General features: G+C 46.3%; 1 protein-coding gene across 1 annotated transcript in view; it reads left to right on the forward strand.

Annotated features, from left to right (window-relative positions):
- TDRD1 (tudor domain containing 1) overlaps window positions 1-15,658 on the forward strand; it is a 63,236-nt gene that overhangs the window by 16,934 nt on the left and 30,644 nt on the right. Inside the window, exons 9-11 of the mRNA XM_069754354.1 lie at window positions 2,491-2,580; window positions 4,353-4,535; window positions 7,069-7,176. Coding sequence (XP_069610455.1) covers window positions 2,491-2,580; window positions 4,353-4,535; window positions 7,069-7,176 — 381 coding nt within the window. The remainder of the gene's footprint in view (window positions 1-2,490; window positions 2,581-4,352; window positions 4,536-7,068; window positions 7,177-15,658) is intronic.

Below are 15,658 nucleotides of genomic sequence, written 5' to 3' on the forward strand. Positions count from 1 at the left end.
GAGTAAGAGAAAAAAGGTTGGAAAGCTCTGCCTGTGTAAGTCTAAACTACTGCAGCGCTGCCTCTGGAGTATGAACTACTGCAGGGGAGGGTTGCTAGGGTACGGATGAAAGCCTACCGTACCGGAAGGGAAGAGCTGCAGCCGAGCCGGTATCTGTGCCCCCCGAGCGGAGTAGCGTCCGGATAGGAAGCAGAATCCAAGATGGAGGAGGAAGAGAGGCCTCGTGGGGAAGTGGGGAGTGGTTAGGTGCGCAGCCAATGACTGGGAAGAGAGAAAACCCCTGATAGGTCCAGCGGCAGAAGGGGGCGTGTGAGCTGTAATAAAATATCGCTGGGCGCCAAGAAAACGCGGGCGATTAGGAGGCGCGGCCGACCGGCCTGAACTGAGGTAAAGTGAAAGTAAAAAAGGGAAGCCGCGGCGCTGAATGGAGGCAAGTGGATAGTGAATCGCTAGAGCCTGCGTGCGAGGACAACACATGGAATAGACGGCAGGGCAGCGCTGACAGGTCCAGGGGAGGGAAGGGAGCCAGCGTGGAAATAGCGCGTAATACAAACAACAATACTCTTCCCCCCCCCAATATATCTTCATTACCTTGATCTTCAGCGCTGTATGAGGGTCGTCCGCGGGCCCAAGGGAAGGCAGGGACGCTGGAGAGAAGAACCCTCTGCCAGGAGACGGCATCAACCCCCTTAGGTAAAAAGACGGGGGGAGGAGGTCACCACTGGTGGCTACAGTCTCCCTCTCAGCCCTGTCCGAGGAGAGGCGTGAGGAGGAAATTCGGCAAGGACTGGCCACCAAGCTCACCCTGAGGCACCAATGAAGGCGCTGGGGAGAAACGTCCTGCCAGCAGGCGTGAGTGCTGCGATGCGGGTGACGCCACACTGCTCGCTCAGCCGCTAATAATGGGACGAGTGAATTAACGCCCTGATTCCCTAAACGTTGAATCTGAAAAACAAAATAAATAATTAGTAAAAACAAATGATTAGCTGCAGATCTGGGAGGTCCAGGTCCACCTCCTACAGACACTAAGCCCAAGCTGAGGTGCTCAGGGCCTGTCGGGGGTGTATATTGTCGGGGGTGTATACTGCCGGGGAGGGGCCATTGTTCTGTTCCTTTCTTGCATAGTGTCAGCCTCCTAGCAGCATACACCACGGTTATCTGTGTCCCCCAATGAAGCGATAAAGAAATAGTTTTTGTGTAAAAGCACCAAAACATAAAAAAGCGATATAAATGAGATATTGCTTCAATTGTACTGACCCGAAGAATAAAACTGCTTTATCAATTTTACCTGCATCAATTGAACTGCATAACCCCCCCCCCCCCCCCATATGGGGCATTGCCACGTTGTGGGACAAATTTTGGTGCCATTTTTACCCAGTTCATGTGCGAAAATGTAAAATCTGCACCCCTAGATGAATTCATTGGGGGTGTAGTTTATAAATTGAGTTCACATATGGGGGGTTTCTGTTGTTCTGACCCCTCAGGGGCTCTGCCAATGTAACATGGCACCCCCAAACCATTCCAGCAAAATCTGCCCTCCAATATGGCGCCTCATCCCTTCTGCTGTGCGCCCAAACAGTGGTTGTCTCCCTCACATGGGGTATCAGCATGCTCAGGAGAAATTACACAACAAATTTTGAGATCCATTTTTTCCTGTTAACCTTGTCAAATATAAACATTTGGATCTGATGTAAATTTTTGGTGAAAAAATGTTAATTTAATTATTATTATTATTATTATTATTTTAAATTCCTGTGAAGCAAATAAATGGTTAATAAACTACTTGAATGGGGTTTTGCGCACCTTGAGGGGTGCAGTGTTTAGAATGGTGTCACTTTTGAGAATCGTTTATCATATAGACCCCTCAAAGTGACTTTAAATGTGAGGTGGTCCCTAAAAAAAATGGTTTTGTAAATTTTGCAGGAAAAAGAGAATTCGCTGGTCAAATTTTAACCCTTATAACTTCCTAACAAAAAAAAATGTCTCCAAAATTGTGCTGATGTAAAGTAGACATGTGGGAAATGTTATTTATTAACTATTCTATGTGACATATCTCTGTGATTTGAGGGCATGAGAATTCAAATTTGGAAAATTGCGAAAGTTTGGCCAAATGTCCATTTTTTTCCCCACAAATGTCAGTCATACCGAAGAAGTTTTACCACTGTCATGAAGTGCAATATGTGCACTTCATGACAGCGTTCTGGAGTTCTAGCCTCATAAAGTGACAGTGGTCAGAATTGTAAAAATTGGCGCTGTCATTAACGTGCAAACCACCTCGGGGATAAAGGGGTTAAACTTTTCCTTCACTTTCTGTTTAGAAACCGGACAGCGTTCTGGAGCCCTTTCCCTGTTTTCTGTAGGTGCGGACCCAGCGGGGGTACATCCTAGGATATACCATGAAGATCCCGGCCGTCATCTCTCGTAGCGGTCCTCAATTTTTATGTCTCTTTTTACCAATTCTTATGTTGTTGTTGTTTTTTTTATTTCCAGGGGAGGATGTACATAAAATAATAATTGAGAAGGGTTATTCGTTCCCACCGCTCAACACAGGCCATGGAAAAGTCGAGGATCCTGAGAAAGGTGGGATGTCGGCCCCCGCTAATCGTATACTTGCCGTATTTTCCGGCGTATAAGATGACTTTTTAACCCCTAAAAATTGTCTCAAAAGTCGGGGGTCGTCTTATACGCCGGGTACGGCTGCAGGGAGCGATCCTGGATGGTTCCAAGGGTCTGAAGGAGAGGAGACTCTCCTTCAGGCCCTGGGATCCATATTCATGTAAAAAATAAAGAATAAAAATAAAAAATATGGATATACTCACCCCTCCGACGGACCCTGGCTCTCAGCGGTGCAAGCGTCTGCCTCCGTTCCTAAGAATGCAGTGAGTGAAGGACCTTCGATGACGTCGCGGTCAGGTGACCGGTCACCTGACCGCTCACGTGACCGCGACTTGCAGCGGTGACAGCCAGGGTTCGCCGGAGGGGTGAGTATATCCATTTTTTTTTTTTTATTCTTTATTTTTTACATGACTATGGATCCCAGGGCCTGGAGGAGAGTCTCCTCTCCTCCAGACCTGGGGAACCACACGCCGTATAAGATGACTGGGCGTATAAGATGACCCCCGTTTTATATGGAAAAGTTGGGGGTCGTCTTATACGCCAAGTCGTCTTATACACCAGAAAATACGGTACATAACTGCAGGACCTGGCTGATCGAAGTAATCGGCCACCGCAGACTTGCTCTGACTTACTTTTTCATAAGGTCCTTGGTCCCAAATTTAATTTATAGCCCAAAACTGATCACTAAAATAATCTGGAGCCCCAGATTATTACAGAACTTAAAATGGATCCGAACATCAGAATCCTACCCCTAATCATTAGACCCTCAGACAAGACCAGTAAATTAATTCAGACTATTAAATGCAGAAAGCTAAACCAGACCACCAAAATGTGCGGTGACGTCGGAGCAGTCTCATACATCCATGTACCCTGCTTGCCCCTGGTCAGGTTTTCTTCGGCTCCGTCCATCCCTGTGCTGGCGTCTTACGGTTTGTAGTATCAGAGATTTTGGTACTTCACCTAATGAAAGCTCCACGGTTACTACAGTCACTCGGCTCTAGTCTCGGCATTGGGGTCCGGGTTCATCTGTGACCTCGCGTGGCTATGGCCAGTGATTGCAGACGAGACGCGAACGTAGGGTCAGTTCAGTGCAGTATGTTATGTATCGCTATGTGCAGGAAAAACCTCTAGAGGGAGCTAAAAACATAGCAGAAAAAAGTTTATTGCAGCAGAGAAGTTTCTTAAAAGTTTAGTAGTCTTAAAAGTCATAACTATATTTTAACCAGCGAGAGGAGTTTATTAATTGGTTGTTTTTAGCCACAATAGAAGTTGCAAAGAACAAAATGTGATAAGAATCTCGCCCCTTGTAAGACACTAGTTATTTGTGGCAGCATTGTTTCTCATGTACGTGTACAGCTGTAATAGACTGATTCATGTCGCTGGAGCCGTTCATTATTCCTTATGCTGTTCTCTGATCCTGTCTTGGTACCAGAGCTGCCGGCTCAGAAGTTGGAGACATTTTACAGGTGCTCCGATATTCCCAGTAGCCAAGTGATTTGATAAAAATTGTCGACTGGGACCAGGTCCATTCAGAACTGTTGCAATAAACATATAATAGGGAGAAGCCCTAGTGCTGCTCATGGTGCCTGCTCACATAATACCACGCTCCAGCCTGGGAGGCACCATCGGATGTGCGCCGGCCACAGATGTTCCCGTTACTGTCCTGCCTTTCTATTTCTATATTATTTGTTTCTCGGTGTTCAGAAATCGTTGGATTATTCCATCTACTTCTATAGTTCCCAAATTGATGACACAGACAGAGATGCCGGACCTTATGCCATCGCACAGCTGCCAAGATGGTGCCACTCACAAGCCAGAAATCTTGTCCTCCTCTCTCGGTGTGGGAGACAGATTTGAGACGCTCATCACAGAAATCCACAACCCCGAGATGTTCTTCTGTCAGCAAGTGAAAAATGCAAGTGAGTGAGTCTGACCGCTCCTACAGTGGAGACCACCATAATGTGACCGCTCCTACAGTGGAGACCACCATAGTGTGACCGCTCCTACAGTGGAGACCACCATAGTGTGACCGCTCCTACAGTGGAGACCACCATAGTGTGACCGCTCCTACAGTGGAGACCACCATAGTGTGACCGCTCCTACAGTGGAGACCACCATAGTGTGACCGCTCCTACAGTGGAGACCACCATAGTGTGACCGCTCCTACAGTGGAGACCACCATAGTGTGACCGCTCCTATAGTGGAGACCACCATAGTGTGACCGCTCCTATAGTGGAGACCACCATAGTGTGACCGCTGCTACAGTAGAGACCACCATAGTGTGACTGCTCCTACAGTAGAGACCACCATAGTGTGACCGCTCCTACAGTACAGAGCTCTATAGTGTGACCGCTCTTACAGTACAGAGCTCTATAGTGTGACCGCTCTTACAGTACAGAGCTCTATAGTGTGACCGCTCTTACAGTACAGAGCTCTATAGTGTGACGGCTCTTACAGTACACAGCTCTATAGTGTGACCGCTCTTACAGTACAGGGCTCTATAGTGTGACCGCTCTTACAGTACAGAGCTCTATAGTGTGACCGCTCTTACAGTACAGAGCTCTATAGTGTGACCGCTCTTACAGTACAGAGCTCTATAGTGTGACCGCTCTTACAGTACAGAGCTCTATAGTGTGACTGCTCTTACAGTACCGAGCTCTATAGTGTGACCGCTCTTACAGTACAGAGCTCTATAGTGTGACCGCTCTTACAGTACAGAGCTCTATAGTGTGACCTCTCTTACAGTACAGAGCTCTATAGTGTGACCGCTCTTACAGTACACAGCTCTATAGTGTGACCGCTCTTACAGTACAGAGCTCTATAGTGTGACCGCTCTTGCAGTACAGAGCTCTATAGTGTGACCGCTCTTACAGTACAGAGCTCTATAGTGTGACCGCTCTTACAGTACAGAGCTCTATAGTGTGACTGCTCTTACAGTACCGAGCTCTATAGTGTGACCGCTCTTACAGTACAGAGCTCTATAGTGTGACCGCTCTTACAGTACAGAGCTCTATAGTGTGACCTCTCTTACAGTACAGAGCTCTATAGTGTGACAGCTCTTACAGTACAGAGCTCTATAGTGTGACCGCTCTTACAGTACAGAGCTCTATAGTGTGACCGCTCTTACAGTACAGAGCTCTATAGTGTGACCGCTCTTACAGTACAGAGCTCTATAGTGTGACCGCTCTTACAGTACAGAGCTCTATAGTGTGACCGCTCTTGCAGTACAGAGCTCTATAGTGTGACTGCTCTTGCAGTACACAGCTCTATAGTGTGACCGCTCTTGCAGTACAGAGCTCTATAGTGTGACCGCTCTTACAGTACACAGCTCTATAGTGTGACCGCTCTTACAGTACACAGCTCTATAGTGTGACCGCTCTTACAGTACAGAGCACTATAGTGTGACCGCTCTTACAGTACACAGCTCTATAGTGTGACCGCTCTTACAGTACAGAGCTCTATAGTGTGACCGCTCTTACAGTACACAGCTCTATAGTGTGACCGCTCTTACAGTACAGAGCTCTATAGTGTGACCGCTCTTACAGTACAGAGCTCTATAGTGTGACCGCTCTTACAGTATAGAGCTCTATAGTGTGACCTCTCTTACAGTACAGAGCTCTATAGTGTGACCGCTCTTACAGTACACAGCTCTATAGTGTGACCGCTCTTACAGTACAGAGCTCTATAGTGTGACCGCTCTTACAGTACAGAGCACTATAGTGTGACCGCTCTTACAGTACACAGCTCTATAGTGTGACCGCTCTTACAGTACAGAGCTCTATAGTGTGACCGCTCTTACAGTACACAGCTCTATAGTGTGACCGCTCTTACAGTACAGAGCTCTATAGTGTGACCGCTCTTACAGTACAGAGCTCTATAGTGTGACCGCTCTTACAGTACAGAGCTCTATAGTGTGACCGCTCTTACAGTATAGAGCTCTATAGTGTGACCTCTCTTACAGTACAGAGCTCTATAGTGTGACCGCTCTTACAGTACAGAGCTCTATAGTGTGACCGCTCTTACAGTACAGAGCTCTATAGTGTGACCGCTCTTACAGTACAGAGCTCTATAGTGTGACCGCTCTTACAGTACAGAGCTCTATAGTGTGACCGCTCTTACAGTACAGAGCTCTATAGTGTGACCGCTCTTACAGTACAGAGCTCTATAGTGTGACCGCTCTTACAGTACACAGCTCTATAGTGTGACCGCTCTTACAGTATAGAGCTCTATAGTGTGACCTCTATTACAGTACAGAGCTCTATAGTGTGACCGCTCTTACAGTACACAGCTCTATAGTGTGACCGCTCTTACAGTACAGAGCTCTATAGTGTGACCTGTTACAGTACACAGCTCTATAGGGACCGCCCTTACAGTACAGAGCTCTATAGTGTGACCGCCCTTACCGTACTCATCCGGGTCTGATTGTTGCTGTATTTGCCAATCTCTTTTCAGAACAACTTGCCGACCTTATGGATATGATGCACAATCGCTACAGCAGCTCAGCCGCATCTCTGCAGTTCTCACCTGCTCCTGGGGATATATGTGCGGCTCAATTCTCCGGTAAGTCGTCGTTTTTTTTATTAATTCTTCGCATTGGCTTTTGGACCCAGCTTTCCTGTACTCCTGGATGGTGCATACAGTGGAGGAAATAAGTATTTGATCCCTTGCTGATTTTTTTTCCCACTGACAGAGACATGAACAGACTAAAATTTTAAGGGACGGTTAATTTTAACATTGAGAGATAGAATATCAAAAATAAATCCAGAAAATCACATTCTATAAATTATATACATTTATTTGCATTTTTGCAGTGAGAAATAAGTATTTGATCCCCTACCAACCATTAAGAGTTCTGGCTCCTAAACGACTTGTTACCTGCATTACAGACAGCTGTCTTACATAGTCTCCTTTATAAAAGACTCCTGTCTACAGACTCAATCAGTCAGACTCTAACCTCTACAACATGGGCAAGACCAAAGAGCTTTATAAGGATGTCAGGGACAAAATCATAGAAGCACGAAGCTGGAATGGGCTACAGAACCATAAGTAAAACACTGGGTGAGGAGGAGACAACTGTTGGTGCAACAGTAAGAAAATGGAAGAAATACAAAATGGCTGTCAATCTACATCGATCTGGGGCACCGTGCACACTCTCACCTCGTGGGGTATCCTTGATCATGAGGAAGGTGAGAGATCGGCCTAGAACTACACGGGGGGAACTTGTTAATGATCTCAAGGCAGCTGGGACCACAGTCACCAAGAAAACCATTGGTAACACATTACGCCCTAAAGGTTTGAAATCCTGCTGTGCCCGCAAGGTCCCCCTGCTCCAGAAGGCACATGTGCGGCCCGTCTGAAGTTTGCCAATGAACACCTGTATGATTCTGTGAGTGATTGGGAGAAGGTGCTGTGGTCAGATGAGACAAAAATTGAGGTCTTTGGCATTAACTCAACTCCACATGTTTGGAGGAAGAGAAATGCTGCCTATGACCCAAAGAACACCATCCTCACTGTCAAGCATGAAGGTGGACACATTATGTTTTCCTATCGCCACAACAGCACCCATTACAAGAGAGGGGATCCGCCCACCATCAGGACAGGAACCTACAGGTTAAAAAGGGGCGGTCCCCCTCGCCTCTCCAGTTTGGGTTCCTGTCCTGCACGGGAGCCTGCAGGTTGAAGACTCACCCAGGTCAATCAGCCTCTGCGCGGTCTCTGCGGGAACGGCAGAGACTGGGGGCACTGGAAGCAGCGTCGGGGGTGCACTGCTGGCAGACCCCTCCTCGATTGGGCACAAGGATGTCACGATCCCAGGGGACGGGGAATGCCGCCCTGGGTCGCGTGAGCTCAGCGCTGCTCCGGCGCTCATCCAGGGAAGACAAAGTGCTCGTGACCCGGAAGTAGTTGCAGGTACTTCCGGGGGAGGAGGCGCGCGGCATTTCTTAAAACAGAGCAGGTGAGAAGTGTGTGGCGAGATGTCGTCTGTGGGGGACGCAGAGCACCCTCAGGTGGAGGTGCCTGAGCAGCACAGAGAGAGCGGTAGCAGCCGTTCAAGAAGCAGCAGCGGTGTGGTATGGCGGCAGCAGTGTTACGTGACATTTCATCTCCTCCGGTACTCCTTTGATCAGCCTTTGGTGAGTGTGTGATCTATACCTGGTAACTGATTTGGTTCGTCTCTTGTGCTTTGTTATAGGTTAAAAAAACAACAAAAACCAAAGACAAGCAGCGTGCATTATGCACAGTACCCTTACCAGACAGCTGTGTTAAAAAGCTTTGTCAGGCGTATTTGCCGTACGTTAGAGGAAGAAGCGCCCCTCTGTACATCGGACTTAAGAGCGGTTATTAGGGAAGAAATCAAATGTTCCCAGAAAAGCAGACGGCATGAAAAACCTAGTGTGGGCTTATTGTCTGATTCCAGCCCATCTCTACAAGAGAGCGAATGTTCAGACTCTTCATCACCATCCTCTTCAGATGAAGAGGGAAGACCATGCTATTCTGTAGAAAATATGGATGTATTAGTGAAGGCGGTTCGCACGACCTTGGGGGTTGCAGAAAATAAGGAAACCAGATCCACCCAGGATATCATGTTTGCGGGATTATGTCACAAAAATCGCTAATCCTTTCCTGTGGTAGACAGTTAAAGATCTTGTTAGGCGTGAATGGGATAAACAGGATAAGGGGTTTTTACCATCATCCACAAAAAGGAGATTACACCTTTAATGAGAACTTTTGTCTCAGTGGGTAAAAATCCCTAAGGTGGACGCAGCTGTGGCTTCCACATCAAAGTCAGCCACTCTACCACTGGAGGATGTAGGCCTTAAGGATCCATCTGACAGAAAAGCTGACATGTTCTTAAAGAAGGTTTGGAGTCGTCATCCGGAGCATTTAAGCCTGCGATCGCTAGTACCTGTACTGCCAGATCTATTATGGTCTGGGTAAGTCAGTTGGCAGATGCATCGGTAGACTCTTTAAAGTTAGCAGCCAGATCGTCAGGTCTTTCGAATGCTGCCCGGTGGGCTCTCTGGCTTAAGACTTGGAAGGGTGATGCTCAAGCCAGAGCAAAATTGTGTACTATTCCATGCAGGGGTGAGTACTTATTTGGCCCTGTGCTGGGTGATATCCTTGCAAAAGCAGAGAATAGGAAAAAGGGATTTCCTAAAGTATTTAATCCTACTTTCAGAAATGCCTTCAGAAGACTTATGCCTTTCCGGAGGTCTTATTCAGACCGAGATTGGGAACCGGCGGAGCCAAAGAAAAAAGGTGCATACTTCGGTGGCTCTTCATCATCGAGACACAACTACAGATAAAACAGACCTGCTAGTGGGTGGTAGATTAAAATATTTCTTTAACCCCTTCATGACCTTGGGATTTTTCATTTTTCCGTGTTCGTTTTTCACTCCCCTCCTTCCCAGAGCCATAACTTTTTTTATTTTTCCGTCAATGTGAGGGCTTATTTTTTGCGGGACGAGTTGTACTTTTGAACGACATCATTGGTTTTAGCATGTCGTGTACTAGAAAACGGGAAAAGAATTCCAAGTGCGGTGAAATTGCAAAAAAAGTGCAATCCCACACTTGTTTTTTGTTTGGCTTTTTTGCTAGGTTCACTAAATGCTAAAACTGACCTGACATTATGATTCTCCAGGTCATTACGAGTTCATAGACACCTAACATGACTAGGTTATTTTTTATCTAAGTGGTGAAAAAAAATTCCAAACTTTGCTAAAAAAAAAAAAAATTGCGCCATTTTCCGATACCCGTAGCGTCTCCATTTTTCGTGATCTGGGGTCGGTTGAGGGCTTATTTTTTGCGTGCCAAGATGATGTTTTTAATGATAGCATTTTGGTGCAGATACGTTCTTTTGATCGCCTGTTATTGCATTTTAATGCAATGTCGCGGCGACCAAAAAAACGTAATTCTGGCGTTTTGAATTTTTTTCCCGCTACGCTGTTTAGCGATCAGGTTAATGCTTTTTTTTAGTTGATAGATCGGGCGATTCTGAGCGCGGCGATACCAAATATGCGTAGATTTTTTTTTTTTTTTTTTTTTTGATTTATTTTGATTGGGGCGAAAGGGGGGTGATTTAAACTTTTATATTTTTTTAACATTTTTTTCAACTTTTTTTTTTAACTTTTGCCATGCTTTAATAGCCTCCATGGGAGGCTAGAAGCAGGCACAACTCGATCGCCTCTGCTACATAGCAGCGATCTGCTGATCGCTGCTATGTAGCAGAAATGGAGGTGTGCTGTGAGCGCCAACCACAGGGGGGCGCTCACAGCCACCGGCGATCAGTAACCATAGAGGTCTCAAGGACCTCTATGGTTACAATGGAGACGCATCGCCGACCCCCGATCATGTGACGGGGGTCGGCGATGACGTCATTTCCGGCCGCCCGGCCGGAAGCGGTAGTTAAATGCCGCTGTCTGCGTTTGACAGCGGCATTTAACTAGTTAATAGGTGCGGGCAGATCACGATTCTGCCCACGCCTATTACGGGCACATGTCAGCTGTTCAAAACAGCTGACATGTCCCGGCTTTGGTGCGGGCTCACCGCGGAGCCCTGCATCAAAGCAGGGGAGCTGACCTCGGACGTACTATCCCGTCCGAGGTCAGATAGGGGTTAACCAATGGGCCAAGATAACATCCAGTAGCTGGATCTTGGGTATAGTTGCATCAGGATTGAAACTAGAATTTCGTGAAGTACCTCCGAGTTATGTATTGACTGCTCTTAATTCTTCGGACCAACAGCAGGCCTTAGAAATAGAAATTCAGCAGTTGAGAAAAAACGTCATTGTAGAAGTACCAAAGGATGAAGAAAGGGGGGGATTTTATTCTCCTTTATTTTTGATTTCCAAGCCTGATGGATCCTTTAGGACCATGATAAATTTGTGAAAATTAAATAAATTTCTACAATATCTTGCTTTTAAATGGAGTCCATTAGGTCGACAACTAAACTTCTATTTCCCAGGTGTTACATGTCTGTGCTGGATCTAAAAGATGCGTACTACCATCTACCCATTTACAAGGATCACCAGCAGTTCCTCAGAATGGCGGTGCGGCTAAACGATCAGGTTGGGCATTTTCAGTTTACGGCAATGCCTTTTGGCCTATCTATGTCCCTGAGGGTATTTACTAAGATGATTGCAGAAGTTATGGCCTATGTCAGAGAAAAAGATACCCTGGCTGTACCCTACTTGGACGATTTCCTGATAATTGGAAATTCTGTTATCCAATGTAAGGTCCTCTTAAACTGTATAGTATCATCTCTGCAGGACCTTGTCATTGACATCATGTATGCCGGCTTTTCAATGGGCTCAATCCCATACTCGTGTACTACAATCCAAGATCCTAAAGGCAGAAAGGAACTTCAAGGTCGCCTAAATAGGAAAGTCAGGCTATCAACCGCCACTCTCTATGACCTAAAGTGGTGGCTGGACATGTACCATTTGTCAAAAGGGGTTCAATGGGGAATCATACCGGACAACACAGTCACAACTGATGCCAGCCCATTGGGTTGGGGAGCTCACATGGGGGACGTTCTGGCCCAAGGGCGGTGGTCAATCCTAGAATCCCAAAGTTCTTCAAATTTGAAAGAACTCGCAGCAGTGAAATATGCGTTCCTTCAGTTTCTACCGGCCCTGTGGGGTTCACATGCACAGGTGCAGACCGTCAATATGACAGTAGTAGCCTACCTCAACCATCGGGGGGGGGACAAGATCACAATCTCTGTCCACCACTGCAGAGATACTCACCCTAGCCAAAAATCACTTCCTTTCCCTTTCAGCAGTTCACTTAAAAGGGGAACTCAATGTGGAAGCAGATTATCTCAGCCGACATTGCCTACGCCAGGGGAAATGGTCCCTGGACAGACAAATTTTCAAACAAATAGTCAGACTCTGGGGGTTACCAGGTGGCAGATAGACCATGCAGAGTAGACTCCCTTCAAGTCCGTTGGGATTTCCCTCTAGCATATGCTTTTCCCCCCAATGTGCTTGATTCCTCGAGTTCTCAGGAAGATCAGGGAGGAGAAGGCGAGAGTAGTTCTAATGTCCCCCTTCTGGCCCCGGAAACCATGGTTTTCTCTGCTCAGAGCGATGTTAGTAACCGATCCTTGGGTGTTACCTGTGAGTCCGGGGCCATTTCGTCATCCCAATATGGAGGGTCTTCATTTGACGGCGTGGAATTTGAGAGGGAATTGCTTAAACGGAGAGGATTTTCAGAGGCCTTAATATCTACTTTGCTAAATAGCCAAAAAGAGGTTACTACCAAAATTTATTCTAAGGTCTGGAAAAAATTTCTTACATGTCATCAGCACCCCCTAACAAACCATGTTCCAATTCAGGCTATTCTAGAATTTTTGCAGAAGGGCCGAGAATTGGGGTTGGCAGTTAATGCTCTTAGGGTTCAAGTGTCAGCTTTAGGAGCCCTATATAACAGCAATGTGGCGTGAAATAGATGGATTTCTAGATTTATTAAAGCTGCTGAGCGTAGTAACCCAGTTCATATTGCTAGATTGCCGCCATGGGATTTAAACTTGGTGTTAGATGCGTTAACACAACCCCCTTTCGAGCCATTAGATTATGCCTCAATTAAGATTCTAACCCTTTTGTTAGCCTTAACTTCTGCTAGACGAGTTAAGGTACCTTCACACATAACGATATCGTTAACGATATCGTTGCAACGTCACGCTTTTTGTGGCGTAGCAATGATCCCGCTAACAATCTCGTTATGTGTGACAGCGACCAACGATCAGGCCCCTGCTGGGAGATCGTTGGTCGCTGGGGAATGATTAGGACCTTTTTTTGGTCGCTGATCACCCGCTGTCATCGCTGGATCGGCGTGTGTGATGCCGATCCAGCGATGTGTTCACTTGTAACCAGGGTAAATATCTGGTTACTAAGCGCAGGGCCGCGCTTAGTAACCCGATATTTACCCTGGTTACCATTGTAAAGGTAAAAAAAAAAAAACACTACATACTCACATTCCGATGTCTGTCACGTCCCCCGCCGTCCGCTTCCCTGCACTGACTGTCAGCGCCGGCCGTAAAGCAGAGCGGTGACGTCACCGCTGTGCTCTGCTTTACGGCCGGTGCTGACAGTCAGTGCGGGAAGCTGACGGCGGGGGACGTGACAGACATTGGAATGTGAGTATGTAGTGTTTTTTTTTTTTTTACAATGGTAACCAGGGTAAATATCGGGTTACTAAGCGCGGCCCTGCACCCAGTAACCCGATGTTTACCCTGGTTACCCAGGGACTTCGGCTTCGTTGAAGACAGTTTCAACAATGCCGAAGTCGCTCTGTTTTGTTTCTTTCCAGAATCAGAGGAGAGGTTCTTGTGTCACAAAAAGTTCTATCGCCAGATGGATCAGGGATGCGATATGTCTTGCCTAATCTGCCAAGGGGGAACTGCTACCAAAAGGCATCAAGGCTCACTCCACTCGAGCTATGGCCTCATCCTGGGCAGAGAAAGCGGATGTTCCCATTGATATAATATGTAAGTCAGCAACGTGGTCATCTCCTTCCATCTTTTATAAACACTACCGGCTTGATCTATCATCCAATTCCAGCCTAGACTTTGGGCGTTAAGTACTTAGTGCTGTGGTCCCTCCAAGATGAATAGTCTCTGAAAGTCTCTCGTAATGGGTGCTGTTGTGGCGATAGGAAAACCGATTGTTACTTACTGGTAATAGGATTTTACAGAGTCTACGACAGCACCCGAACGTTCCCTCGCCGTAGTTAATCACTGGTTTCCCGCACTCTTTGGAAGGTGTGCTTTTCAGATTTCACTCTGTAGGGGTGATGGTACTTAGTGTTTTTTTAAGAATAATTATCATGTACTAATTCAATGGCGGTATCCCTTGTACTCTGGAACACAAACTGGAGAGGCGAGGGGGACAGCCCCTTTTTAACCTTTAGGTTCCTGTCCTGATGGTGGGCTGATCCCTTCTCTCGTAACGGGTGCTGTCGTGGACTCTGTAAAATCCCATTATCGGTAAGTAACAACCGGTTTTGAGGGTGTTTCTCTGCTAAGGGCACAGGACTACTTCACCGCATCAATGGAAGAATGGATGGAGCCATGTACCGTAAAATCCTGAGTGACAACCTCCTTCCCTCCGCCAGGACATTAAAAATGGATCGTGGCTTGGTCTTCAAACTAGACAATGACCCAAAACATACAGCCAAGGCAACAAAAGAGTGGCTCTAAAAGAAACACATTAAGGTCATGGAGTGGCCTAGCCAGTCTCCAGACCTTCATCCCATAGAAGACTTATGGAGGGAGTTGAAGCTCCGAGTTGCCAAGCGACAGCCTCAAAATCTTCATGATTTAGAGATGATCTGCAAAGAGGAGTGGAGCAAAATTCCTCCTGACATGTGCACAAACCTCATCATCAACTGCAAAACTGTCTGACTGCTGTGCTTGCCAACAAGGGTTTTACCACCAAGTATTAAGTCTTGTTTACCAGAGGGATCAAATACTTATTTCTCACTGCAAAATTCAAATAAATGTTTATAATTTATACAATGTGATTTTCTGGATTTTATTTTTGATATTCTATCTGTCAATGTTAAAATTAACCTACCCTTAAAATAATAGACTGTTCATGTCTTTGTCAGTGGGCAAACTTACAAAATCAGCAAGGGATCAAATACTTATTTCCCCCACTGTATATGTTGTTGTGAAGGACACTGGTTCCTCCCACGTCACCAATCCGTGACGTAACTACACAGGCACAGCTCTCAGGCGCCCCTTTGCCTCTCAGGCCAATAAAGGAACTGCACCTATAGCAAATGGCCGCCGGGAAGACTGCCCTGTTACCCACGCCAGGTATTCTAAGATTCGCAATCAGACTAAAAGGATCAGCCCAAAATGTATTTATGATTTAATTGCCTTAAGGGCGCATTAGGTAATTACAAGAAATATACAGTAAAAATATATCAAGAGTTACATTAAGAGTAAAATGTAATCATAACAGTACAAGGCTTAGAAGTATGAAGCTGGAGGTCAATTTATCAGGTTGAAGGTCGCTTGTGGAATCCGGGGAGCT

The sequence above is a fragment of the Ranitomeya imitator genome, chromosome 2 (assembly GCF_032444005.1).
Source record: "Ranitomeya imitator isolate aRanImi1 chromosome 2, aRanImi1.pri, whole genome shotgun sequence".
In the NCBI taxonomy this organism is placed as follows: domain Eukaryota; kingdom Metazoa; phylum Chordata; class Amphibia; order Anura; family Dendrobatidae; genus Ranitomeya; species Ranitomeya imitator.